We start from the raw sequence: 27424 nt of genomic DNA on the forward strand, positions 1-27424 counted from the left end.
TTCCACCTGCAAGTAGGTCACTAGCCTTTAATCAAAGGCGCACGCGGGCACCCCCAGATGTCAAGCACGACCCAAGATTAGATATCACGCACGAAAAAAGACAAGCGCGAGCGGTGAAGGAGCCCGCGACGCCGCTCGCTGCGTCATCGGGCGGTTGCCGCCGCCACCGCGTGCGCATAATTTATTAAAGGCTAGTAGGTGACGTGCCTAAATTTAAACTGAATGATTGACAGATGTTTTGACCAAGTTTCCAACACAACCGCCCACAGGACTGTCAAACACCCTTAAAATTTACAATTTTGTTCTTTCCAGTCCAATCAGGACAACTATCAATCGTTGGAAAGCCGACTGCACAAAGTACGACACATAATGAAAACTATACTTCAGATAAAGCTGTAGATGGAAGTCAAGGCACATACCTCTACCCCAACAATGTCTGCTCACATACAGGTCAGTTTTAAAACAAGAACTTTAAAAAGCAATGCAGGAATTTTTTTTCAGAACCGAGAAGACTCCCGAACAATCCGATAAATCTACTCCTCGGTAGTAGAAAACTTAGCAAGACACTTCTCAAAAGAACAAACTCAACCTCAAGTAAATAACACACTTGGTGTTAACGCAAACCAAATCATAAGAACTTTAATCATTCTGTAGAATAGATTCTGGAACCAATTTTCAAAGTCCACGTACATTTTTTGTTGTTTTCATTTCTTTTCTAGGTGAAGAGGATCATCCTTGGTGGAGAGTGGATCTTGAGGAAGAGCATTGTATCAGCAAAGTGACCATTCTTAACCGTGGAGATTGTTGCAGTAAGTGTTTTAAAGCTCCTACCTACATTTTCTGTGTTCTTGGTGACCTGTTTGTATGACCATTATTGGCAAGTCAATCATCATCTCTTGTTTTCATTACGTAAATATTTGACTTCAAACTTGATTTTTTTTTCTGTATGGAACAGGTGACCGTTTGACGAATGCAGTTGTCCGTGCCGGTTTGAATGATGACGTCATCACCAATCACCAATGTGGTTCAGCAGTAACAGCTGATCAAGCTCAACCATTGGGTGGGACCATCGAGTTCGCCTGTGAGTCACCGTTGAGGGCGCGGTACATCAGTGTTGATATCCCCACTGGAGGTTATCTGCAACTTTGTGAAGTGACGGTCTTTGAACTTCCGCTGGAGAGTTGCCTTCCACCGGCAAGTAGGTCACAAAATAGAAGCTTAATGATTGAAAGATGTTTTGGTTAAGTCTCCTACGAAAAAAAAGCACCCTTAAAATTTACCTTTGTTTTCATTCCAGTCCAATCAGGAAAAACGCTATAAGATGCTTGCTACATGAACCCGAAACACCAGGGCCCAATTTCTCTGCTCACGAGTTAGCGGCGATTGTTGACTTCTGCGCGTGCGTACCCCACGTAGGCATTCTACGCTTACATACAAGGCTAGCGCAGAAATTCGGCGCTTGCACGTAAGCGGGGAATTGTGATCGTAAGGGCAGAATTCGGCGGTAAGCAGAGCCATGTAATTAGGCCCAGGATATCCCTTGCTCCTCCACAAGAAGCATTCGGGACATGGCAGATCATGTCCACTGCAATTGGTAGTGCACGTTAAAGAACACAGATCACTTTTATTTGGTGGAAAATAAGGGTTAACCCGGTATTTCTGTTTCATATATATAATGCTATAGCAAACTATGGGTGGGACCATTGAGTTCACCTGTGGTTCACTGTTGAGGGCACGATTCTTCCTGCAACTTTGTGAAGTCACAGTCGCTGAGCTGCCACTGGAGAAATGCCTTCCACCTGCAAGTAGGTCACTAGCCTTTAATCAAAGGCGCACGCGGGCACCCCCAGATGTCAAGCACGAACCAAGATTAGATATCACGCACGAAAAAAGACAAGCGCGAGCGGTGAAGGAGCCCGCGACGCCGCTCGCTGCGTCATCGGGCGGTGCCGCCGCCACCGCGTGCGCATAATTTATTAAAGGCTAGTAGGTGACGTGCCTAAATTTAAACTGAATGATTGACAGATGTTTTGACCAAGTTTCCAACACAACCGCCCACAGGACTGTCAAACACCCTTAAAATTTACAATTTTTTTCTTTCCAGTCCAATCAGGACAACTATCAATCGTTGGAAAGCCGACTGCACAAAGTACGACACATAATGAAAACTATACTTCAGATAAAGCTGTAGATGGAAGTCAAGGCACATACCTCTACCCCAACAATGTCTGCTCACATACAGGTCAGTTTTAAAACAAGAACTTTAAAAAGCAATGCAGGAATTTTTTTTCAGAACCGAGAAGACTCCCGAACAATCCGATAAATCTACTCCTCGGTAGTAGAAAACTTAGCAAGACACTTCTCTAAAGAACAAACTCAACCTCAAGTAAATAACACACTTGGTGTTAACGCAAACCAAATCATAAGAACTTTAATCATTCTGTAGAATAGATTCTGGAACCAATTTTCAAAGTCCACGTACATTTGTTGTTGTTTTCATTTCTTTTCTAGGTGAAGAGGCTCATCCTTGGTGGAGAGTGGATCTTGAGGAAGAGCATTGTATCAGCAAAGTGACCATTCTTAACCGTGGAGATTGTTGCAGTAAGTGTTTTAAAGCTCCCACCTACATTTTCTGTGTTCTTTGTGACCTGTTTTTATGACCATTTTTGGCAAATAAATCATCATCTCTGGTTTTTCATTACGTAAATATTTGACTTCAAACTTGAGTTTTTTTCTGTATGGAACAGGTGACCGTTTGACGAATGCAGTTGTCCGTGCCGGTTTGAATGATGACGTCATCACCAATCACCAATGTGGTTCAGCAGTAACAGCTGATCAAGCTCAACCATTGGGTGGGACCATCGAGTTCGCCTGTGAGTCACCGTTGAGGGCGCAGTACATCAGTGTTGATATCCCCACTGGAGGTTACCTGCAACTTTGTGAAGTGACGGTCTTTGAACTTCCGCTGGAGAGTTGCCTTCCACCGGCAAGTAGGTCACAAAAACAGAAGCTTAACGATTGACAGATGTTTTGGTTAAGTCTCCTACGACAAAAAAAGCACCCTTAAAATGTACCTTTGTTTTCTTTCCAGTCCAATCAGGAAATATGCTATAAGATGCTTGCTACATGAACCAGAAACACCAGGGCCCAATTTCTCTGCTCACGAGTTAGCGGCGATTGTTGACTTCTGCGCGTGCGTACCCCACGTAGGCATTCTACGCTTACATACAAGGCTAGCGCAGAAATTCTGCACTTGCACGTAAGCGGGGAATCGTGATCGTAAGGGCAGAATTCGGCGGTAAGCAGAGCCATGTAATTAGGCCCAGGATATCCCTTGCTCCTCCACAAGAAGCATTCGGGACATGGCAGATCATGTCCACTGCAATTGGTAGTGCACGTTAAAGAACACAGATCACTTTTATTTGGTGGAAAATAAGGGTTAACCCGGTATTTCTGTTTCATATATATAATGCTATAGCAAACTATGGGTGGGACCATTGAGTTCACCTGTGGTTCACTGTTGAGGGCACGATTCTTCCTGCAACTTTGTGAAGTCACAGTCGCTGAGCTGCCACTGGAGAAATGCCTTCCACCTGCAAGTAGGTCACTAGCCTTTAATCAAAGGCGCACGCGGGCACCCCCAGATGTCAAGCACGACCCAAGATTAGATATCACGCACGAAAAAAGACAAGCGCGAGCGGTGAAGGAGCCCGCGACGCCGCTCGCTGCGTCATCGGGCGGTGCCGCCGCCACCGCGTGCGCATAATTTATTAAAGGCTAGTAGGTGACGTGCCTAAATTTAAACTGAATGATTGACAGATGTTTTGACCAAGTTTCCAACACAACCGCCCACAGGACTGTCAAACACCCTTAACATTTACAATTTTTTTTTTTCCAGTCCAATCAGGACAACTATCAATCGTTGGAAAGCCGACTGCACAAAGTACGACACATAATGAAAACTATACTTCAGATAAAGCTGTAGATGGAAGTCAAGGCACATACCTCTACCCCAACAATGTCTGCTCACATACAGGTCAGTTTTAAAACAAGAACTTTAAAAAGCAATGCAGGAATTTTTTTTCAGAACCGAGAAGACTCCCGAACAATCCGATAAATCTACTCCTCGGTAGTAGAAAACTTAGCAAGACACTTCTCAAAAGAACAAACTCAACCTCAAGTAAATAACACACTTGGTGTTAACGCAAACCAAATCATAAGAACTTTAATCATTCTGTAGAATAGATTCTGGAACCAATTTTCAAAGTCCACGTACATTTTTTGTTGTTTTCATTTCTTTTCTAGGTGAAGAGGATCATCCTTGGTGGAGAGTGGATCTTGAGGAAGAGCATTGTATCAGCAAAGTGACCATTCTTAACCGTGGAGATTGTTGCAGTAAGTGTTTTAAAGCTCCTACCTACATTTTCTGTGTTCTTGGTGACCTGTTTGTATGACCATTATTGGCAAGTCAATCATCATCTCTTGTTTTCATTACGTAAATATTTGACTTCAAACTTGATTTTTTTTTCTGTATGGAACAGGTGACCGTTTGACGAATGCAGTTGTCCGTGCCGGTTTGAATGATGACGTCATCACCAATCACCAATGTGGTTCAGCAGTAACAGCTGATCAAGCTCAACCATTGGGTGGGACCATCGAGTTCGCCTGTGAGTCACCGTTGAGGGCGCGGTACATCAGTGTTGATATCCCCACTGGAGGTTACCTGCAACTTTGTGAAGTGACGGTCTTTGAACTTCCGCTGGAGAGTTGCCTTCCACCGGCAAGTAGGTCACAAAATAGAAGCTTAATGATTGACAGATGTTATGGTTAAAGACAGTGGACACAATTGGTAATTGTCAAAGACCAGTCTACTCACTTGGTGTATCTCAACATAGGCATAAAATAATAAACCTGTGAAAATTTGAGCTCAATCGGTCGTCGAGTTTGCGAGATAATAATGAAAACAAAAACACCCTTGTCACACGAAGTTGTGTGCTTTCTGATGCTTGATTTCGAGACCTCAAATTCTAAACTTGAGGTCTCGAAATCAAACTCGTGAAAAATGACTTCTTTCACAAAAACTACGTCACTTCTGAGGGAGCTGTTTCTCACAACGTTTTATACTATCAACCTCTCCCCATTACTCGTAATCAAGAAAGTTTTATGACGATAATTATTTTGAGTAATTAATAATAGTGTCCACTGCCTTTAAGTCTCCTACAAAAAAAACACCTTATTTTGTACTTTTGTTTTCTTTCCAGTCCAATCAGGACAACTATCAATCATTGGAAAGCCGACTGCACAAAGTACAACCATTGAAAACTATACTTCAGATAAAGCTGTAGATGGAAGTCAAGGCACATACCTCTACCCCAACAATGTCTGCTCACATACAGGTCAGTTTTAAAACAAGAACTTTAAAGAGCAGGACAGATTTTTTCAGAACCGAGAAGTCTCCCGAACAATCCGATAAATCTACTCCGCGGTAGTAGAATACTTAGCAAAACAGTTCTCTAAAGAACAAACTCAACCTCAAGTAGATAACACACTTGGTGTTATCACAAACCAAAATATAAGTACTTTAATCATTCTGTAGAATAGATTCTGGAACCAATTTTCAAAGTCCATGTACATTCCGATAAATCTACTCCGCGGTAGTAGAATACTTAGCAAAACAGTTCTCTAAAGAACAAACTCAACCTCAAGTAGATAACACACTTGGTGTTATCACAAACCAAAATGTAAGTACTTTAATCATTCTGTAGAATAGATTCTCGAACCAATTTTCAAAGTCCATGTACAGTTTTTGTTGTTTTCATTTCTTTTTTAGGTGAAGAGGAACATCCTTGGTGGAGAGTGGATCTTGAGGAAGAGCATTGTATCAGCAAAGTGACCATTCTTAACCGTGGAGATTGTTGCAGTAAGTGTTTTAAAGCTTCCACCTACATTTTCTGTGTTCTTGGTGACCTGTTTTTATGACCATTATTGGCAAGTCAATCATCATCTCTTGTTTTCATTACGTAAATATTTGACTTCAAACTTGAGTTTTTTTCTGTATGGAACAGGTGACCGTTTGACGAATGCAGTTGTCCGTGCCGGTTTAAATGATGACGTCATCACCAATCACCAGTGTGGTTCAGCAGTAACAGCTGATCAAGCTCAACCATTGGGTGGGACCATCGAGTTCGCCTGTGAGTCACCGTTGAGGGCGCGGTACATCAGTGTTGATATCCCCACTGGAGGTTACCTGCAACTTTGTGAAGTGACGGTCTTTGAACTTCCGCTGGAGAGTTGCCTTCACCCAGCAAGTAGGTCACAAAAAATAGAAGCTTAATGATTGACAGATGTTTTGGTTAAAGACAGTGGACACTATTGGTAATTGTCAAAGACCAGTCTACTCACTTGGTGTATCTCAACATAGGCATAAAATAATAAACCTGTGAAAATTTGAGCTCAATCGGTCGTCGAGTTTGCGAGATAATAATGAAAACAAAAACACCCTTGTCACACGAAGTTGTGTGCTTTCTGATGCTTGATTTCGAGACCTCAAATTCTCAACTTGAGGTCTCGAAATCAAACTCGTGAAAAATTACTTCTTTTCACAAAAACTACGTCACTTCAGAGGGAGCTGTTTCTCACAATGTTTTATACTATCAACCTCTCCCCATTACTCATAATCAAGAAAGGTTTTATGATGATAATTATTTTGAGTAATTACCAATAGTGTCCACTGCCTGTAAGTCTCCTACGAAAAAAAACCCTTAAAATGTACCTTTGTTTTCTTTCCAGTCCAATCAGGACAACTATCAATCATTGGAAAGCCGACTGCACAAAGTACAACCATTGAAAACTATACTTCAGATAAAGCTGTAGATGGAAGTCAAGGCACATACCTCTACCCCAACAATGTCTGCTCACATACAGGTCAGTTTTAAAACAAGAACTTTATAGAGTACGACAGATTTTTTCAGAACCGAGAAGTCTCCCGAACTATCCGATAAATCTACTCCGCGGTAGTAGAAAACTTAGCAAGCCACTTCTCTAAAGAACAAACTCAACCTCAAGTAGATAACACACTTGGTGTTAACGCAAACCAAATCATAAGAACTTTAATCGTTCTGTCGAATAGATTCTGGAACCAATTTTCAAAGTCCACGTACATTTTTTGTTGTTTTCATTTCTTTTCTAGGTGAAGAGGATCATCCTTGGTGGAGAGTGGATCTTGAGGAAGAGCATTGTATCAGCAAAGTGACCATTCTTAACCGTGGAGATTGTTGCAGTAAGTGTTTTAAAGCTCCTACCTACATTTTCTGTGTTCTTGGTGACCTGTTTGTATGACCATTATTGGCAAGTCAATCATCATCTCCGGTTTTCATTACGTAAATATTTGACTTAAAACTTGATTTTTTTTTCTGTATGGAACAGGTGACCGTTTGACGAATGCAGTTGTCCGTGCCGGTTTGAATGATGATGTCATCACCAATCACCAATGTGGTTCAGCAGTAACAGCTGATCAAGCTCAACCATTGGGTGGGACCATCGAGTTCGCCTGTGAGTCACCGTTGAGGGCGCGGTACACCAGTGTTGATATCCCCACTGGAGGTTACCTGCAACTTTGTGAAGTGACGGTCTTTGAACTTCCGCTGGAGAGTTGCCTTCCACCGGCAAGTAGGTCACAAAAAATAGAAGCTTAATGATTGACAGATGTTTTGGTTAAGTCTCCTACGAAAAAAAAGCACCCTTAAAATGTACCTTTGTTTTCTGTCCAGTCCAATCAGGAAATATACTATAGGATGCTTGCTACATGAACCAGAAACACCAGGGCCCAATTTCTCTGCTCACGAGTTAGCGGCAATTGTTGACTTCTGCGCGTGCGTACCCCACGTAGGCATTCTACGCTTACATACAAGGCTAGCGCAGAAATTCGGCGCTTGCACGTAAGCGGGGAATCGTGATCGTAAGGGCAGAATTCGGCGGTAAGCAGAGCCATGTAATTAGGCCCATGATATCCCTTGCTCCTCCACAAGAAGCATTCGGGACATGGCAGATCATGTCCACTGCAATTGGTAGTGCACGTTAAAGAACACAGATCACTTTTATTTGGTGGAAAATAAGGGTTAACCCGGTATTTCTGTTTCATATATAATGCTATAGCAAACTATGGGTGGGACCATTGAGTTCACCTGTGGTTCACTGTTGAGGGCACGATTCTTCCTGCAACTTTGTGAAGTCACAGTCGCTGAGCTGCCACTGGAGAAATGCCTTCCACCTGCAAGTAGGTCACTAGCCTTTAATCAAAGGCGCACGCGGCACCCCCAGATGTCAAGCGCGACCCAAGATTAGATATCACGCACGAAAAAAGACAAGCGCGAGCGGTGAAGGAGCCCGCGACGCCGCTCGCTGCGTCATCGGGCGGTGCCGCCGCCACCGCGTGCGCATAATTTATTAAAGGCTAGTAGGTGACGTGCCTAAATTTAAACTGAATGATTGACAGATGTTTTGACCAAGTTTCCAACACAACCGCCCACAGGACTGTCAAACACCCTTAACATTTACAATTTTTTTCTTTCCAGTCCAATCAGGACAACTATCAATCGTTGGAAAGCCGACTGCACAAAGTACGACACATAATGAAAACTATACTTCAGATAAAGCTGTAGATGGAAGTCAAGGCACATACCTCTACCCCAACAATGTCTGCTCACATACAGGTCAGTTTTTAAAACAAGAACTTTAAAAAGCAAGGCAGGATTTTTTTTCAGAACCGAGAAGACTCCCGAACAATCCGATAAATCTACTCCTCGGTAGTAGAAAACTTAGCAAGACACTTCTCTAAAGAACAAACTCAACCTCAAGTAGATAACACACTTGGTGTTACCGCAAACCAAGTCGTAAGAACTTTAATCGTTCTGTCGAATAGATTCTGGAACCAATTTTCAAAGTCAACGTACAGTTTTTGTTGTTTTCATTTCTTTTCTAGGTGAAGAGGATCATCCTTGGTGGAGAGTGGATCTTGAGGAAGAGCATTGTATCAGCAAAGTGACCATTCTTAACCGTGGAGATTGTTGCAGTAAGTGTTTTAAAGCTCCTACCTACATTTTCTGTGTTCTTGGTGACCTGTTTGTATGACCATTATTGGCAAGTCAATCATCATCTCCGGTTTTCATTACGTAAATATTTGACTTCAAACTTGAGTTTTTTTCTGTATGGAACAGGTGACCGTTTGACGAATGCAGTTGTCCGTGCCGGCTTGAATGTTGACGTCATCACCAATCACCAATGTGGTTCAGCAGTAACAGCTGATCAAGCTCAACCATTGGGTGGGACCATCGAGTTCGCCTGTGAGTCACCGTTGAGGGCGCGGTACATCAGTGTTGATATCCCCACTGGAGGTTATCTGCAACTTTGTGAAGTGACAGTTGAGAAACTTCCTCTGGATCGATGTCCCGAATCGGCAGGTAGGTATCCGGTCTGCTTAAGAAGGTGTTGTCTGACTTAATGAGACTGAACATATTTGGGAATTGTCAAAAAGTCTCATTATATGCACAAAATAACAAATCTGTGCAAATTTTTACTCATAAAGGTCGTTGAAGTTGCTTCATAATAATGCAAGACAATCACTTTGTCATCTCACGAGGTTGTGTACTATCAGATGCTTGATTTCGAGACCGCCAAATCAAATTCTGAGGTCTCAAAATCTACCCGAAAACTACGTTACTTCAGAGGGAGCCGTTCCTCACAATTATGTTATACTATCAACAGCTCTCCGTTGCTTGCTACAAAGAAAATTTGCTAACAGTGATTACCAATAGTGTCCAGTGCCTCTAAAGGAACATTACAGAATTTGTTAACAAGACAGTAAGTTGCTGGCAGTCTTAGAACTTGATGCAATCTATAATTTGTATTCATTAATTGACAAACCGTACCCGTAGAAGTTTTTTTTCTTACCAATTCGGTTATGTACCATTGCTCAAGTCGAGTGATCACAATGGTTTCCCATGCCTTGCTGTCCCCCATTGACGACTTGAAATCTGCCGATTCCAGACACCCGTGCCATTAACTTTTTTTTTTTTTTTAGTATTGTAAAATTGAATTTATGTGTGATTCTGTCATTATTTTGGTTTAGTTCTATCGTCATGGCCGTCTTGTGGTGTTTGTATTGTTTGTTTATTTGTTGGGGTGTTGTTTGGTTTTGTTTGAGGTGTTTGTCTGTTTTGTTGGGCGTTTGTTTTTGCGTTTCATTAATCCGTCTCGTTTTGATGTTATTGTTGTTACTATACGCATTGTTTTATAATTTAAATGATCTTATTACCTTCCTTTGTTTTGTAAAAGGCATCCCAGCTTTAACAAGCTTTGCTTTAATGGGCCATGCCTCCATACAGTTTTCAGTCTTGTTAAATCCTATTGTTTGTATTTGTATATTGTGTCTGTATGGAAATAAATGTTGATTGATTTGATGTGACAACAAGGTGAAATTCTTGATCGTTATTATTTTTTTGTCCCCTTTTTTTTTTTGCAGTACGCACATCAGGGCCTTTGTCAATCGTTGGACTGCCAACTGAACAAAGTACAACATACCTTCCCAACTACTCGTCAGATAAATCTGTGGATGGAAGCCGCGACACACGACTCTACTCTAAAAATAATTCATGTTCCCAAACAGGTATGGACTCCTTGTAATGACGTCACACGCGGTTTACAGTATGCCTACCACTGCCTGCCATCTTGTTGAGTCAAAAGTGTGTGTTAAATAAGTTGGGGTCTTACCGCGCGTTCTTTGACTAAAATTCACAGACAGTGCACAGCAAATGCCCCTCCAATGGGAAACTCTGAGGCGCTAGGTGGCAGCAGACTTAGGCCTCACCAGGTAAATGCCCATTGTTTAAGTAGTTCCGAGCGGGCGCACATTTAAATCGAGAACAATGGATTTTACCTGGTAGGTCTGCTGCCACCAAGCGTCCTGAAAGTCTCCTTTGGATGTTTTCGGCATAGGCTGTGGCCAAATTGCTGAAAGTATTTTCCATAGTCACCAGTGAGACATAGGCACAGACCGTGTTCAATTTGATGCCCAGTGTGTTTTTATGGACGTCTGTGCGGCACCTTAATGTAGCCCGAGCCCTAAATGTAGCCCGGACCTAAATGTAGCCCCAAACATGCCCTAAATGTAGCACGGACCTAAATGTAGCCCCAAACATGTACCTAAATGTAGCCCGGACCTAAATTTAGCCCCAAACATGTACCTAAATGTAGCCCGGATCTAGATTTTAGGTACATGTTTGGGGCTACATTTAGGTCCGGGCTACATTTAGGTACATGTTTGGGGCTACATTTAGGTCCGTGCTACATTTAGGTACATGTTTGGGGCCACATTTAGGTCAGGCTACATTCAGGGCTCGGGCTACAGTATGGTGCCGCACAGACGTCCTATATACTTCATCACATTATGATTAGTGGTCCAGCCGGAGCTATAGTCGTAGCCCCCTTTTGGGACACAGCTATAGACCTTTGAAACGTCACAGCCTGAGTTTTTGCCAACCCAGGTTGGAAAACTTTGAACAGTCATAAATGCAAATCAGAAACATATTAAGCTACTGTTTGAAACAATGTTTAAAAAATGGTGTTGAATTTGTTGGAAACGAAACAACTAAACCATGTTTAGTATTTTATTTGATTGAAATCCTGAATTTGGTTAATGGGAATGTATATGTTTGGCAATTGTCAAAGACCAGGCTACTCACTTGGTGTATCCCCAACATAAGCATAAAATAATAAGCCTGTGAAAATTTGAGCTAAATTGGTCATCGAAGTTGCGAGAAAATGATGAGAGAAAAAACACCGTTGTTGGACGTATTTGTGTGCTTTCAGATAGGAATAAAGACTTCTGGCTAGAAGTCTTTTATTATTTTAGTGAGAAATTACTTCTTTCTCAAAATCGTTGCTACTTCAGAGGGAGCCGTTTCTCACAATGTTTTATACCATCAACAGCTCTTCAATGCTAGTTACCAAAAGTCAGTTAACATTTGTTTTGGGTAATTGCCAAACGTGTATCTTCCCTTGAAACATCTATTAATAACATCGAGTGTTTTGCAAACATTAGGCCGTCCATGCCAACCAAGGCGGTTTGTTTATCAACAATGGAAATGTCTATAGCTTGATACACCAGGAATCCAACTCTCAAACTGGTGGGTAGTGACGTCCGGGACAGGGGGACAGTTTCCTCGGGGGAACAGAGTTCCGTATGACACCGGATCAGAGTGGTGTTCAATGGACGTGTTTCCTTTTGAACTTTTGCATGTTGACAAAAAAATGTTACAAATAGTAAGAGATTGTATTTTACTATACCGCAATAGACATTTATCATGCTGTCTCCATCTTGGTCATGTTCCTTGTATCGAATTACAATAATGAATGCTGACAATCATTTCTCAATAGGAACCAGACTATTTTGTTCTTCCAGCCACGGTTCGATTACATTGATATCAATGGGAGAAAATTCAAGACGGCTGCACCATGATAAAGGTCTGATAGGCGAGAATGATATTTTAATAAAAGTGAGTTCGATCTGTTTGTCCTTTCACTATAAATTTCAAGGTAAGGAGTACGCCCCCTGGTGGCGAGTCTACCTCAAAGGCGTCTACACTATCTCGAAGGTCTCCATTCTCCATCGCGGGGATTGCTGCCGCCGTAAGTTAACTCACAAAAAGTTTCTAGCTTCATTATTTTCTTCTATTTCATCTTCATCTTCATAACACAAGATCACTGTGACAAACCATAGAGGTAGAAACATTTATTCCTCCGCGGACAAACTGAATTCTCATTGTCGAGATGCTTGATGGTTCACTTGTTGGAGTTATAAAATGCATTGTATAACACCTTTGGCAATTAGTGTCAAAGACCAGGGTTCCGTCCACCAAGGGCGTTTAATTTACTGCAAGGACGGTTTTGCACGGGGGCGGATACAACTGCATATGCAAATGTGTCCGGGCGGACAGAAATTGCGTCATGCAGCAGCGTCCGGGCGGACACGATTGCATATGCAATAATGTCCTCCGGATAGTATTGCATAGATAACATAATTGCATGCGACATCGGTTTGGTCTCGACGTTTCGAACATTACTCTGCTCGACTTTAATAGAAACTGTGACATTTTGACGTCGTTACCTGAACAACTAATGAGTGTGTTGTGATCACATTTCTCTTTGTAGGTGATAGCTTGGAGGGTGCAGTCGTTCGTGCTGGATTCCACACTTCCGTCACCCAAAACGAGCAGTGCGGTTCAACAGTCACAGCCGAACAATCTGCCGTCACCAGTGGCACCATCGAGTTCGTCTGTGACCCACCCTTGAGGGCGCGCTACATTAGTGTTGACGTACAGTCTAAAGGAGGGCAGCACCTGCAGCTGTGTGAGGTGACAGTGGAGCAGGTCCTCTCACCAGAGACAAACACCCTCTAGAGGAGATTGGATGGAGTGAACAAATGCATTAACCGATCCCCTTATTTTGTTTTGTTATAATGTTTGCTAAAACGCATCATATAAACGTTTATATAGAATTAAAAAAATATAAAATGAATAGGGTAGATGGCCTTAGCTTTCGATCCAATCCGGACCTTCTTCAGAGGCATAAAACAAGTACAAACAAATACATATCCATTTATAGAAAAAGAGAGGGTTAAAGGAAAGGCACTAGGGATGACACCTTTGGTAATTGTCAAAGGTGGGGTGGGGTTGGGCAAGTCTATGTGTGACACATCTTTTCTCCAGTAACTTGTGTTGCGATTTCGCTTACCATTTTGCTTCTTCGTTAATTTTTGTGGTTTTTCTAATCAAGAGGGCTGTTCCTGCTATTTTTGTATCCTGTATTATGTATTTGATTGTACCCACGCTTTGAAACAGTTGTAGACACTGGACACTATTGTTTTTTGTCAAAGACCAGTCTTCTCACTTGGTGTATCTTAATTTAAAATAACAAACCTGTCGAAAATTTTGACTCAACTGGTCGTCGAAGTTGCGAGATAATAATGAAAGAAAAACAAGCTATGTGCTTTAAAATGCCTTGAATTCGAGACCTCTGGTGAGGTCTCATATTCAATTCAAATATTTAAGTGAGAAAATACTTCTTTCTCAAAAACTACGTCACTTCACAGGGAGACGTTTCTCACAATGGTTTATACTATCAACAACTCTCCATTTCGTCATACTAAGTAAGTTTTAATGCTTTCAGTTATTTTGAGTAATTATCAACAGTGTCCACGTACAGGCCTTTAAAGTATCTACAAGGATCGCTGGGAGTATAGACGCGCGCAAGTAGTTATCTTTTAATAAATTCGTGTATCTACCTGTCATAGTTTGTTATTAGAGAACTGTCTTTCTATCTACTCTACTACCGCGGAGTCGACTTATAGGTTTTCGGGAGACTTATCAGTTCTGAAAAGAATTGTCCTGCTTTTTAACGACGACTACCCAGGCGAAAGGTACAGAAAATTTGCTGGGACTACCACTTCAGCTAATCGTAATTAACTGCAAATAGGATTGTAGTTATCTTTGTATGTCTCGCAAGATTCCATCTCGGTTGGTGCATGAACACACTGCGTTTATTGTTGGACTGTTCACGGTAGTTATCTATGCAAGCAACTCTTTTGATGCAACAATAGACCAGACACCGCAGCGAGGACCATGCTTTTCAATAACAAAACAGTTGCTTTCAGAAATGGCACCCAGCCGTATTTCACGGTTCACCAGTATCGAATCCCTTTTCGAATCAACGGCTGCGGCTCCAGTTTCGGCTCAGGCTACTAGCTTGGCCCCGCGGTTATTTTAACAGTTTCGCATGTTTTGCGTACGTACGCGTTCAGGGCTTCAGACGAGAGGATGGAGGCTGAACCCGAAGCCGTGGTTTCGAAAAGGGTCATAGCTCCAGTTCTAAATCTTGTGCTGTATTATACTCTGGTTTTGTCAATTGAATGCTACATCTTCATAATGCCAAAATGTAACGTAAAGAAGTCGATGTCGAGGTAAGATATCTCCGTATTAAATTTATAAAGATTAAATGCAAGAAGAGGGTTTTTGTTTAAAATACTTGAGTAACTCTGTAACCGTTGCCTGTTTTATCAAGGAAACCTCACGTCAGTAGGCCTATCATGTGAGAAAATGTCAAATACCGTTTTACACACAGGAACGTTTGGGTGTTTGTAAATAGAGTCCATGCGATTAATACAAGCAATTGTGATGTAGTGGCCCGAGGACTGGAGACTGTCAAACCCCGGGACTATGTGTGTCCCCCACCCCGACTTTACGGGAACTGTGGGGAGTTTTTGATTCAAAAGAGGGCGCTATCGGAAGAAGTTTTTACACAGTGGGTGCGTTCGTTTAGCTGCCCCGTGTCGACCCTGGTGTGTGGCGGTTTTTTTTCCCAGGACAAACGTGTGCAGATAATTACCCACGTTCGTCCTGGAAAAAAAAAACGCCGCACACCGGGGTAGACCAAGGGAAGCTAAACGAACGCACCCAAAGTGTGTGCCCATCTCTGTCCTTACTCTATGATGTGCCGTACGCAAAAACAAAACACAATTCTGTGCATCAAAGTTGCCACTGTCATTGTGCTTTTCAATTGGGCAAATGTTTTTTTCTAAATCGATTCAAAACAGGTAATGTTGACAAACAATCTGGAATTGTTTGATCTTGAGGATGGCGATTCTAAAATAAAATAAAAATTAAAAAATATATAAAACTTGCGTGCCGTTTGGGGGACAAAATCTCCTACCACATAATATATGCCCGTTGTTTTCCCCCTTGTAAGCCCTTTGCCAATGAACTAAACCAATCGATTTAAAAGCAGTGGACACTATTGGTAATTCCTCAAAAATAATTATTATCATAAAACCTTTCTTGGTAACGAGTAATGGGGAGAGGTTGATAGAATAAAACATTGTAAAAAACGGCTCCCTGTGAAGTGGCGTAGTTTTCGAGAAAGAAGTAATTTCCAACGAATTTGATTTCGAGACCGCAGATTTAGAAATCAAACATCTAAAAGCACACAACTTCCTGTGACATGTGTGATTTTTTCGTTCATTATTATCTCACAACTGTGACGATCGATTGAGCTAAAACTTTCACAGGTTTGTTATTTTATGCATATTATGTTGAGTACACTAACTGTGAAGGATAGGCTTTGATAATAGTGTCCAATGTCTTTAACGCAAAGCTAGTGTATACATGCAGTGCAATCGAAATGAGCAAGTCCTGGCTTGATACTACATGTAGTTCAAAAACTCGCTCCCACCCTCGTTTTCAAACATGAAACCCTCGTTTTGACCCACGCTGCCAACCCTCCATTTTCAACACCCTCGTTTCCAATAAAATTACACCCACATTATTAACCCTCGAATCAACGCACCCTCTTTTGAATCGTTTCCATCACAACCTCGTTCCCATCTCAAACCTTAGTTTCCAACCATCACACCCTCGTTCCCAATCCAGTTATCAACGTTACCTCCCTCATTCCCATCTTCACACCCTATCGACCCTCAAACCCTTCTTCCCAACCCAGGTATAACCACCACAACCTCGTTTCCAAGCCGCACACAGCCAACCCGCTCGCGATTTTTTTCCCCCAAACGATATTGATGATTTTTTTCCCCATTTACGTCAAAATTGGCCCTTTCCGTCAAAATTACGTCATAACAAAATTATTAAAATCTTTTACCAAATCATTGCAATGTCGCTTGGGGAAAAAATAGCATTCCTCTCACACCCAATCCCTGCAACTAGCAACCCTCAAGCCTAAAGGTACTGGACACCTTTGGAAATCGTCAAAGATCAAAATTCTCACTTTGGTGTATCTCAACATAATGCATTTTAACAAACCTGTGAAAATTTGGGCTCATGGTCATCGAATTAATTGCAAGATAACATTGAAAGAAAAAACGCTCTTCTTGCACTACTGTGTGTGCTTTCAGATGCATTATAAAAAGGCTTCAGCTGAAGTCTTTTGTTAGTTGAGTGAGAAATTACTTCCTAAATTACCTTTAGTGTCCAGCCGTCGATTTCACAAAGAGTTAGGACTCGTCTTATCTCGAGTTAGGACGAGTAACTCTTCCTAACTTAGGATTAATCTTAAGATTTGCATGCTACAGTGCTGGGTTGGGACTCGTCCTAAGATTAGTCTTAAGTTAGAAAGAGTTTTGTGAAATCGACGGCTGTGCCTTTAGTACTGTCAGTATAACACATAAAAGAACATCAAGCTCACAAAATTGGATAATGCTGATCGTTAAACTCATAGTTTTATATATATTTTTTATTATACTTAATGCACATAAACATTTAGCTACATGATGATAGCCCTGCATGTGTATTCTCTACATTAACCATAACAATAATCTCTAGTCTCCGAACACATGTTTCATTTTATTACAACTTTAAAATAAATTGGGGAAAATGTAAAACACATACATGTAATTGGAGACTTTCCAACGCTAGGTGGGAGCAGACATACCGGGTAAATTTCCATTGTTTACGTAGTTCTGAACATGCGCATAATTCTGAGAACAATGGATTTACCCGGTAAGTCTGCTGCCCTCTATCGTCCCAGAAAGTCTCCCATTATTACATTGAAAACTTATGCTGCACATACATGTTTAAAGATTCGTTTTAGAAGAATATATTATAGGTAAAACCATTAAAATCTGCATTACTATAGCCTGAAGTAAACTGTCATAAATCAAAAGTCCCCATCTTAAAAGATTTTTGGTACTTTTTGTGAACACAAAGCACAATGTCCACAGATTTACATTGCACTTACACCGTTTGAAGTTAATGATAGTAGAAAGCGTATCTTAAATTATTAGTTGCCGAGGTGCTGTAGTTTTTGAGAAATGAGTAAAACAATGTCATGAAGATACTTTTTTACATGCTAAAATAATTTTCGTCTCATGATCACTGAGAAGAAAATTATTTGCATAACACTGTTTTACCCATTTCTCAAAAGCTACAGCACCTCAACAAGTAATACTTTCAGGGAAGCTTTCTACGATCAATATTTTCTAACGGTGTAAGTTTAGTGTAAATCTGAGACATTGTGTTTTTTGTCCTACAAAAAGTACATAGACCCTTTAAAAAATAATGTTAATGTCGCAAACAAAGCTAAGAAATATTCAAATTTGTATTTAAAAAAATATTTTAAAAAATGAAAGTTAGATCTCTTTATACAAGCACGTGATAGTTCTGCTTTTACCACTCTTACATTATGGACAAACATAGCTTAAAATAAAATCTTACTTGACTGAAATTACTTGGAATAAACATGGATGATTACAATGTTTGCATTATACATACATTATGTTTACTGAACAAATAGTCGACCCTCGTACATGTATATGTTTTCTTTGTTTTGCTGTCCTCTTATAACAACACTTGTGACTTGTGTCGTAAAGAAAGTTTACTGGCCGGTCCCAGTGAAGTTATAACGAGAGTTGACTGTACGTGTTTTTATTTGGATTTTACATCATTTATATTGTTTTATTTGGGGAAGGGGGAGGTTATGGTTTGGTTTCGTTTTTTTAATGAGTATTTTGCGTAGGGGACTCTTCTCATTTGTTACTTTGCTTCACCGAAACAGGTCAAATCTTAACCAGGGCGGGCCCAATTTCATAGAGCTGCTAAGCACAAAAATTTGCTTTGCATGAAATTTTGGCCTTTATAAAAACAGGATTTCAAACCAAATTTCCACGTGATTTTCAGGATAAGCAAACAACAGCTGAATACCAGTAACAGGCAATATGCATCAAATGGAAATTTTGTTTGTAATCCTGTTTTTATCAAGGAAGAAATTTCATGCTAAGCAAATGTTTGTGGTTAGCAGCTTTTTATATTGATAGGTGAATTTAACTATAGGTAGGGTGAGCATTATCATGTGCAATGCAAACTTCAGACCGGAATGAGATTCAGACGCGTTCCCACGAGAGTATGTCCATATTTCGTTCCCGCGCCATAAGTCTAGGCGCTGCCATATCATACACCAACTTAAAAAGAGGATGGATGAAGTGCAAACATTTTTTTATGGGTAGGTTAAAAAAACTACGACGGAGTTGTCTCATTTTGTGTGAACGGGTCATTGGAGATTTTTAGACAACAGGTGACAGCAGACATTACTAGATGGTCATAGCATAGACATTAACGCAAATACTCGCTACGTGAACTGTAGGCTTTGAATAGGGTGCATGATGGTGTAGTTGGTGGTCAAGTTTGATCCCTAGCTGGACCAGCATGCACTCATTCAACAGTTGACGCTTGAGCAAAGGGTATTTGCGAAAAGGTCTATATATTATGTTGTTTGCATATCTTTTCGAAAGACTCGCATTTCTTCTTTAACCAACAACCGTATCCTGACAGACTACACCCATGTAACCATCGTCACAAATACAAATAGCGGTATCACCATGGCTAATTGAACACCTTCCGCGGCCATTGCAGTTGTCTGTCGCCAGCATCATCCGAGCACAATTGCTATTCATCAGACTGTCAACGGAACCACTTACAGAATTACTAGTTCCAGAGTTAGAAACCCCAGTGCCAGAGCTTGCATCACCATCAACGGTTGCAGGATTAGAAGCGACACTCCCATCATCTATTGCGACCTCGCAAATGACACCCTTGTAGCCCTCGTTACAATAGCAGACTGCTGTGTCGGAGCTCACAATGCAAACACCATGACCCATACACTGTGATGAAGCCTGCATCATCCTCGTACATGGGTAAGACATTGTGTTGCCATTGTTGTCGTTGTCGGTGGTGGTGGAGCCAGATGTGGATCCCCCAGTACTATCGACAGTCTCCCCTGAAACGTCTTGGCAAGCCACACCCATGTAACCCGGATCACACTTACAGATGGCAGTTTCTTGATCAATCTCGCAGTAACCGTGTCCCATACAATCACCTGTTGAACGCATCATCCGGATGCAACGGGATGTCATACTGTCGGGACCACCAGTAGATACAGTACCGCCAGTAGAACCGGAGCCATCAGTATTAGAACCGGAGCCATCAGTATTAGAACCAGAGCCATCAGTATTAGAACCAGAGCCAACATTAGAACCAGAATCGCCGTCAGTAATGGGTCGAGTTCCAGCTCCATCGTCGTTGACCGGCGTTGTATCCTGGCAGGCTACACCCATATAACCGTCGTAGCACCGGCAGATAGCCGTCGAGTCCCTGACCGAACAGTAGCCATGTTGAGTGCAGTTAGCCGTGGCTTTCATCATTCTAACGCAGCGGAAGATGTTGACGTTGTCGACAGGGTTCTCAACAAGGTTATTGTTACCACTGTCCACAGTCCCAGAATCACCATCGGTTACTGTGTTGTCGCCCCCATCAGTTCCTGTACTGTCGCCCCCATCAGTTCCTGTATCGTCGCCCCCAGTTCCTGTATTGTCGCCCCCATCTGACCCATCATTGGAATCTAATGGAAAGAAACGTATCAAAATCGTCATCAAATACAAAACAAGCTTTTGATTTAGTTAATTTTGTTAAGGGGGCAGAGTCATCGAGATATTAATATTAATTGCATATGACAAAACCATACACTCTAAAAAGGGGTTCGCCTGGCTGTGGCTGCTGTATCCTCAGTAGCACCTTGAAAACCCCTATAAGATGCTACATAATTGGGTCTCAGAATTCATCACTCATCATGTCGAGCGCCAACTAGAAGCTCGAGCCTGCCCAGTGATTTTTCTCCAGATGTTCCGGTCCAGCATGCAGGAGCGAAGTTCCTCAGTGCTGGTCAAGCCGGTGTCTCGTTTTAGTGTATCTACAAAGGAGAGACATCTTCTCCCACGCGAGGCCTTGCCTTGGGTGGGCTCCCAGAGGAGCAATTACCCATCCTCCTGAAAGTTTGTATATACTCAGCGCCTTGAGTACCTTGTTTGGTAGATACGTGGCGCTATACATGTATAAGACATTGTTATTATTAGTTGTAGTAGGGGCATGACTCAGTTTCTGGAAAGTGGTTTTGAAACGGGATCTTAACCCGAGACCTTAAAAGAGTAAAGGCGAATAAGGAATGTTTGAATTTACCTGGACTAGAGTTGCAAGTGCTTCCAGCAGAGCAAGGACACAGACATGAGAAACTGCCATCTTTTTCGTCCAAGCACATGTTTCCTGCACCACACGGATTTCCACTGCAAGCATCTGTAAAATTAAAAAACGCAAACAAAAATAGATGAACAAGAGGAATTCAAATTAATTGTTAGTTGATGCTGGCGTAGTTTTCATTTTGTGTTCGTGATGTGGCATCGCGTAACACCCAAACGCTTCCGATTGTGTTTTTATTGTTGTTCTAGATATCTCATAAAACGTGAATTTTGTTTGATACCGTCGTAGTTTTCATTTGGTGTTCGATATGTTTAGCATAGTGTAAACACCCAAACCCTTTCAATTGTGTCTGTTTTTAATCGTTGCGATTCGTTTTTAATTTTTGTTACCAAGTAAGGTTATATGCTTATAATTATTTTGAGTAATTACCAATAGTGTCCACTGCCTTTAAAGGTGAAGTATACAGCTCACAATGAGTTCTAAGTTGTCAAAAAAAGAGTAACAAGATTAAAACACGCTTACCACTGATTTCGCAGTTCTTTCCACTGTAGCCGCGAGGGCATTTGCACATGTAGGTCCCATCTACTCGGTAACTGGAGAAGCAAGCACCCCCATTAAGACACGGGTCCATCTCGCATGGCACTGTGGTGGAAATTAATAAAAACATTAATGCCAACTTGAAAAAGGGAGACTGCTGAACAAAAGATTATCGCACACTAGAACAGATTGAGCAATGACTTAAATGAATACGTTGCCTTGGATCGGACGAGTTGGTCTATGAAAAGCGTTTGTAACCGTTTGTTATAAAATGCATATGGTTGGAAAGATGTTTTAAAAGTAGCATACAATGATCCACACAAATTTGCCTCGAAATTGCCTGGTTTTCCTTTGACTTTGCGAACTAACACGGTCGGCCATTTATGGGAGTCAAAAATTTGACTCCAATAAAATAATGGCCGACCGTGTTAGTCGACGAGGTAAAAAGAAAACCGTGCAATTTCGAGGCATGTTTGTGTGGATCATTTCTTTCTACCCATATGCATTTTAGAACAAACGGTTTCAAAGACCAACTCGACCGATCCAAGGCAGTGTGTTCCTTTAAATGAATACGTTGATCGAGTTGGTCTGTGAAAAGCGTTTGTAACCGTTTGTTATAAAGAACACATGGGTAGAAAGACGTTGTAAAAGTAACAAACATGTACAATGATCCACACAAACATGCCTTGAAAATGCTCGGTTTTCCTTTTGTCTCGTCGACTAACACGGTCGGCCATTTATGTGAGTCAAATGTTTGACCCCATAAATGGTTCGAAAAGTAAAAGGAAAACCACGCAATTTCGTATGTCATCGTCGTTGTTATTGTCATCATTGTCATCATCGTCGTCGATGTTATTGTTCAGTCAGATATTATAAGTAAGTAATCTAAGAAATATCTTCAAATAAGTACATACTGGCGATAATTGAAAAAATAACCAAAATTAACAAATTCTTACTTTTCTCGCAGTTACTCCCACCAAAATCTTCAACACAGCTGCAGATGTATTGTGTTGGATCACGTGTAGATACCAAGCACCGTCCGCCATTGCTACACGGTGAGATATCACAAGGCGAGGAGGTTTCAGGTTCGACTGCAGCAAGTGCGTTTGACGTATCAGAAGGTAGGACTAGAACCATAATAATAAATAGTTCAATTTATTCATTTGTTAATTAAAGACCCTTGACAGTATTTATAATTATCAAAGACTAGTCTTCTCACTTGGTATATCTCAACATATGCATAAAATAACAAACATGTGAAATTTTGAGCTCAAACGGTCGTCAAAGTTGCGAGATAATAATGAAAGACAAAACACCCTAGTCACACGAAGTTGTGCGCTTTCAGATGCTTGATCTCAAGATCTCAAAACTCTAAATCTGAGGTCTTGAAATCAAACACGTGGAAACTTCAAACACGTCAAAAACTACTTCACTTCAGACGGAGCTGTTTCTCACAATGTTTTATACTATCAACCTCTCCACATTACTCGTAATCAAGAAAGGTTTTATGATAATTATAACTATTTTGAGTACCGATAGTCTCCACTGCCTATACTTTATTTATTTAATCATTTATTATTCGCAAGTTTCGTAACAATATGTTCAGATGTGCATTACAATAGTAAAAAAAAATAATAAAAATACAGGCTTATGTGGATGTTATTTTGTTCAAAATAATGATACAAATTTGTAAGAATATTTTAAAAATGGAATACTCTGTTAAATACAAGAAATTTGATCACTCCTGTTGATTGCTGAATCAACGGAGCATTCATTTAGAAACTAAATTGAATAAGCCGGGTGTTAATGAATTTGTGTTAAAATTGGCCAGGGAAAACATGTTTTAGTATAAAGCGAGAAGTAACTCACATGTTTCACAGTTGATTCCCTGGAAATTACCGAAACACTGGCACTGATAGTCGACATCATTGATGACACTACATGACCCGTCGTTAAGACATGGGTTGCTAGTGCAGGGAGTCGTTGGTGTAACTGGAGGAGAAATCACAAAGTTACCATTAACAATCAAACAATAATTGAGATCTTTTTACAGCTGCAGTTGTACAAACAAATTCAGTTAAAGGAACAGTCCAGAATTGGTTTTGCTGGCAAAAAAAGTTGTTGGCAGTGTAAGCACTTTATGTAATCCACCATAAACATACTCTGACAAACCTGTAGAAGTTCGAGATCGATCGGCCATCTGGGTCACGAGAGAATAGTGAACAACGGATTACAAATTTTGCAATGCGTTCGATGCCAAAACAAAAATGAATAAAACGCTCATTGAGCGAAAAAAAATATCGGACAGAATTATTTCAAGGGATGTTTTCTATTTTCATCATCATTAGACCGTGTTATAAGTTTTGTTTCTTACAAATTCTGTAACGTTCCTAAACATAATTTTTGAAATAATAATGTGCCCTGCCGCAATCATGAGTTCAACTTTTGTTATCAAGAGATGTTGCGAATTTGTAAACCCTTGGTTCTCCCAATACTATAGACCCGGAGTGAACAAGTTCACAAACTCTGTCCATCACCAGACATATGAAACTATAGGTTCATTTTGTTTGTTTCCTTTCTGGTCACATCTTGTCATGTCATGTTTTTGATAGGAGTGAGATTTCGTTTGCGACGACGGATGGTTCTGCGACGGCGACGATGACATTTGGCATCATCTTATGATCGTCCCTCAATATTTCTACGACAGTACTTGGGATGAATCTGAGTTGTGCTGAAAATAACAACGTTTGGCTGAAAACTTCTAACCGTCGCAAAACCATCCGTTGTCGAAAACGAAAACACTCTTTTGTCCATTCTGGTGACGTATTTCACATCGGATTGATGTATATACATGTACTTACACTTCTAGCGAGTAATACAACCGTGAATTTAGTTAGTCACTATGTGGGTGTTATTTGTTCAAAATTATGACAAAAAAATGTCAGATGACAGGAAAACTGGGTTAGCAAATTCACACATGCTCTCGTAATAAGTTCGGGGTCTACTATGTGTAAAGTGAAACATGCCCGATTTTTTTTTTGCTATGTGCCACTGATTGTGTGCAAGCAGTGTTTACCAAAGAAGCAGCGTTTGTCTTTAGAAAAATAGGTGAGTAAAGCTACAAACATGCTCAGTTGCAGACATTTCAAATGGATGTTATAAGAATATACTACATACTACAAACTACCATAGATTTACACATAAAGGTATCATGGTATACAGATGATCGTGTTGAAAAAAGAATTACCTAAATTCATAACTTTTTAATTGCTAAAATTTGTCTGAATTATTAAACCAATATGTTGTGATCACTTAAGTCCAGAACTAATCAGTGAAAACATAAATAGTCTAGGATTTGAAACTTTGGATCGTTGAAATACGATTATAGTAATGTTAGCAGTAACACCATAATGATGAATGAGTTGGGTGGTTCTGAAAAGAACCGTTGGTTTCAACTCGACGTTTCGATCAGTATACTCCGAACAAGCTTTCTCAAGAAGGCCCACCAGATCACAGCTTTCTCCAGAACATACTGATCGAAACGTCAAGTTTAAACCAACGGATATTTCTAGAACCACCCAAACTCATTTAGAGATTATCATTACATGGTGTTACCGCAAACCTTACTACAACATAAATAAGGTTTCTTTTCTTTCCTTGACTCCGATGGCCTACAATAAGCTTTAAAGGCAGTGGACACTATTGGTAATTGCTAAAAACAATTATTAGCATAAAACCTTACCTGGTAACGAGTAATGGGGAGAGGTTGATGGTATTAAACATTGTGAGAAACAGCTCCCTCTGAAGTGCCATAGTTTTTGAGAAAGAAGTAATTTTCCACCAATTTGATTTCGAGACCTCCGACTTACAACTTGAGGTCTCGAAATCAACCATCTAAACGCACACAACTTCGTGTGACAAGGGTGTTTTTTCTTTCATTAATATCTCGCAAGGTCGATGACCGACTGAGCTCAAATTTTCACAGGTTTGTTATTTTATGCATATGTTGAGATACACCTACTGTGAAGGCTAGTCTTTGACAATTACCAATAGTGTCCACTGCCTTTAACCTTTGACCTGTTACTTTATTTTATGTATTCAGGTTGTCCACATAAAGTGTGGGGACTGGTTTTCGAGTTATGGTCTGCGCATGCTGCAAAATTGTGGGTGAGACACCAATGAGCAAACATGCAGAAAGGTTAATATTTACGTTCCTATGTAGAAAAAGGAATTAATGAGGAAGAATGTTGACTCAAAACTTTCTACTATTACAAGCACTAAAACACTCATTCTAGGTTTCTACTGGTGATGAGGTGAAATAAGAAGGGCATTCCACGAAGATTGTGTGTGTTTTTTGTGTGTTTTGTAAATATCTTTTTACCGCAGCGATACGGCGCTCCTGTTGTGCCGGATCGGCGGAAACACAGTGCGCCTTTCTGGCATGGGTTCGGCTGGCATGGGTTAGCTGTTGACAAAAATGTTAATTAGTCATTACCAATTAACGATATGTTTATGGAGTGGGTATTGAAAGCTCAATTATCTCTAATAATTTACAATAAGTTATAACAAGCCTACTGCAGTATACTGGGTCATGTGTATTTTAAAGATGAAATGAAGTCCTCTACAATACTGGTCATTCTGAAGACCGTAGAAGGCTCCGCTCTGCTTCTGACGTCACACGCTTGTTTGTTCCTCGCTCCTATAAAAAGGCTGGAGACAATCTATTTTTCAATGCAGCTCCTAAGCTTTGGAACCAACTGTCCTGTGACGTCAGAGAAGCAGAGTCTACTTCGATCTTCAAGCGGTCTCTCAAAACGTTTTTGTTTCCCCACTGAGAGCCTCCTGTAATTTTCTTTTGTTTTTGCTTTCTACCTATGTTATTTTGTTTTCTTGTGAGGCGCTGTGTTAATTGTAGAGCGGCATAGAAATGTTTATTATTATTATTATTATTATAATTAAGTTAACGTTGCGTTTATAACTGATTTTTCCCCCATTTTAAACTCTGTCTTTTGTCGGTCTGTTTTGCTGCTTTAATGTCACACTTTGGTATAGGCCTACTCTAATGTAACTATTATTACACCACCTTCATATTAGTTGTAGGCCTACTATTAAACAATTATTGTATTTTATTGCCGTCTTCTCGATTGTTTACTAAACTATCTTCTATTAGTATTTGTTCAGTAAACAAAAAATAGAATAATCCTACTTGTTTATAAAATGAAATGATTTATTAAATTAATGTTACGTTTTTAATAATTTTGCGCTTGTCTTTTTGCAGACTCGATAAACGCCCGCTGTTGACAGGTTTGTGTTAGGATTTTTTTTAAAGAGCTTTAGTTAACTCAGTTAAAGGTTACATTGGCTGTTAGATATAAGACACAACGTAGAGAAGACTTTGTTTAGACCAGTCACCAACCAATTAGCATGTGAGAGTGTTTTATTTGGTAATAATCTAAAAGTTAAAAGCCTCGCTGAGCCATGCATTATATTATATGAAATTAATGTTGCATTTTTAATCATTCTCATTTTGTCTTTTTAGCAGATTGAAGTTACGCCCGCTGTTGGCAGGTTTTTGTCAGGATTATGAGACACAACGGAGAGAAGACTTTGTGTAGACCAGTCACAACTCAGTGACCCATGTAGCCACTGAGAGCGTTTTATTTGGTGATAATCTAGAAGTTAAAAGACTCCTCAGCCATGCAATATTAAAAGATGATCTCATTATCATTGTTATTTTGTTATGGTGTCCAAGTCCTTGTCTGTCACAGGGAAATGTCCAAAAGCAGTATGCTTAACTTTTT

General features: G+C 40.5%; 1 protein-coding gene and 1 long non-coding RNA gene across 2 annotated transcripts in view; both read left to right on the forward strand.

The window, feature by feature from the left end:
* Window positions 1–13974, forward strand: part of LOC117294678 — a 35455-nt gene extending 21481 nt beyond the window's left edge. Inside the window, exons 16-36 of the mRNA XM_033777186.1 lie at window positions 313–450; window positions 720–809; window positions 956–1198; window positions 2105–2242; window positions 2512–2601; window positions 2748–2990; window positions 3899–4036; window positions 4306–4395; window positions 4542–4784; window positions 5262–5396; window positions 5831–5920; window positions 6066–6308; window positions 6790–6924; window positions 7190–7279; window positions 7426–7668; window positions 8574–8711; window positions 8981–9070; window positions 9216–9458; window positions 10520–10663; window positions 12592–12684; window positions 13207–13974. Coding sequence (XP_033633077.1) covers window positions 313–450; window positions 720–809; window positions 956–1198; window positions 2105–2242; window positions 2512–2601; window positions 2748–2990; window positions 3899–4036; window positions 4306–4395; window positions 4542–4784; window positions 5262–5396; window positions 5831–5920; window positions 6066–6308; window positions 6790–6924; window positions 7190–7279; window positions 7426–7668; window positions 8574–8711; window positions 8981–9070; window positions 9216–9458; window positions 10520–10663; window positions 12592–12684; window positions 13207–13454 — 3305 coding nt within the window. The 3' untranslated portion in view covers window positions 13455–13974. The remainder of the gene's footprint in view (window positions 1–312; window positions 451–719; window positions 810–955; window positions 1199–2104; window positions 2243–2511; window positions 2602–2747; window positions 2991–3898; window positions 4037–4305; window positions 4396–4541; window positions 4785–5261; window positions 5397–5830; window positions 5921–6065; window positions 6309–6789; window positions 6925–7189; window positions 7280–7425; window positions 7669–8573; window positions 8712–8980; window positions 9071–9215; window positions 9459–10519; window positions 10664–12591; window positions 12685–13206) is intronic.
* A 194-nt stretch (window positions 13975–14168) lies between these two features.
* On the forward strand, window positions 14169–25815 carry LOC117294944. Its single transcript, XR_004519595.1, has 3 exons — window positions 14169–15013; window positions 22591–22744; window positions 25726–25815. It is a non-coding gene; the product is annotated as an uncharacterized LOC117294944 (long non-coding RNA).
* The last annotated feature ends 1609 nt before the right edge of the window (window positions 25816–27424 follow it).

The sequence above is a fragment of the Asterias rubens genome, chromosome 9, assembly GCF_902459465.1.
Source record: "Asterias rubens chromosome 9, eAstRub1.3, whole genome shotgun sequence".
In the NCBI taxonomy this organism is placed as follows: domain Eukaryota; kingdom Metazoa; phylum Echinodermata; class Asteroidea; order Forcipulatida; family Asteriidae; genus Asterias; species Asterias rubens.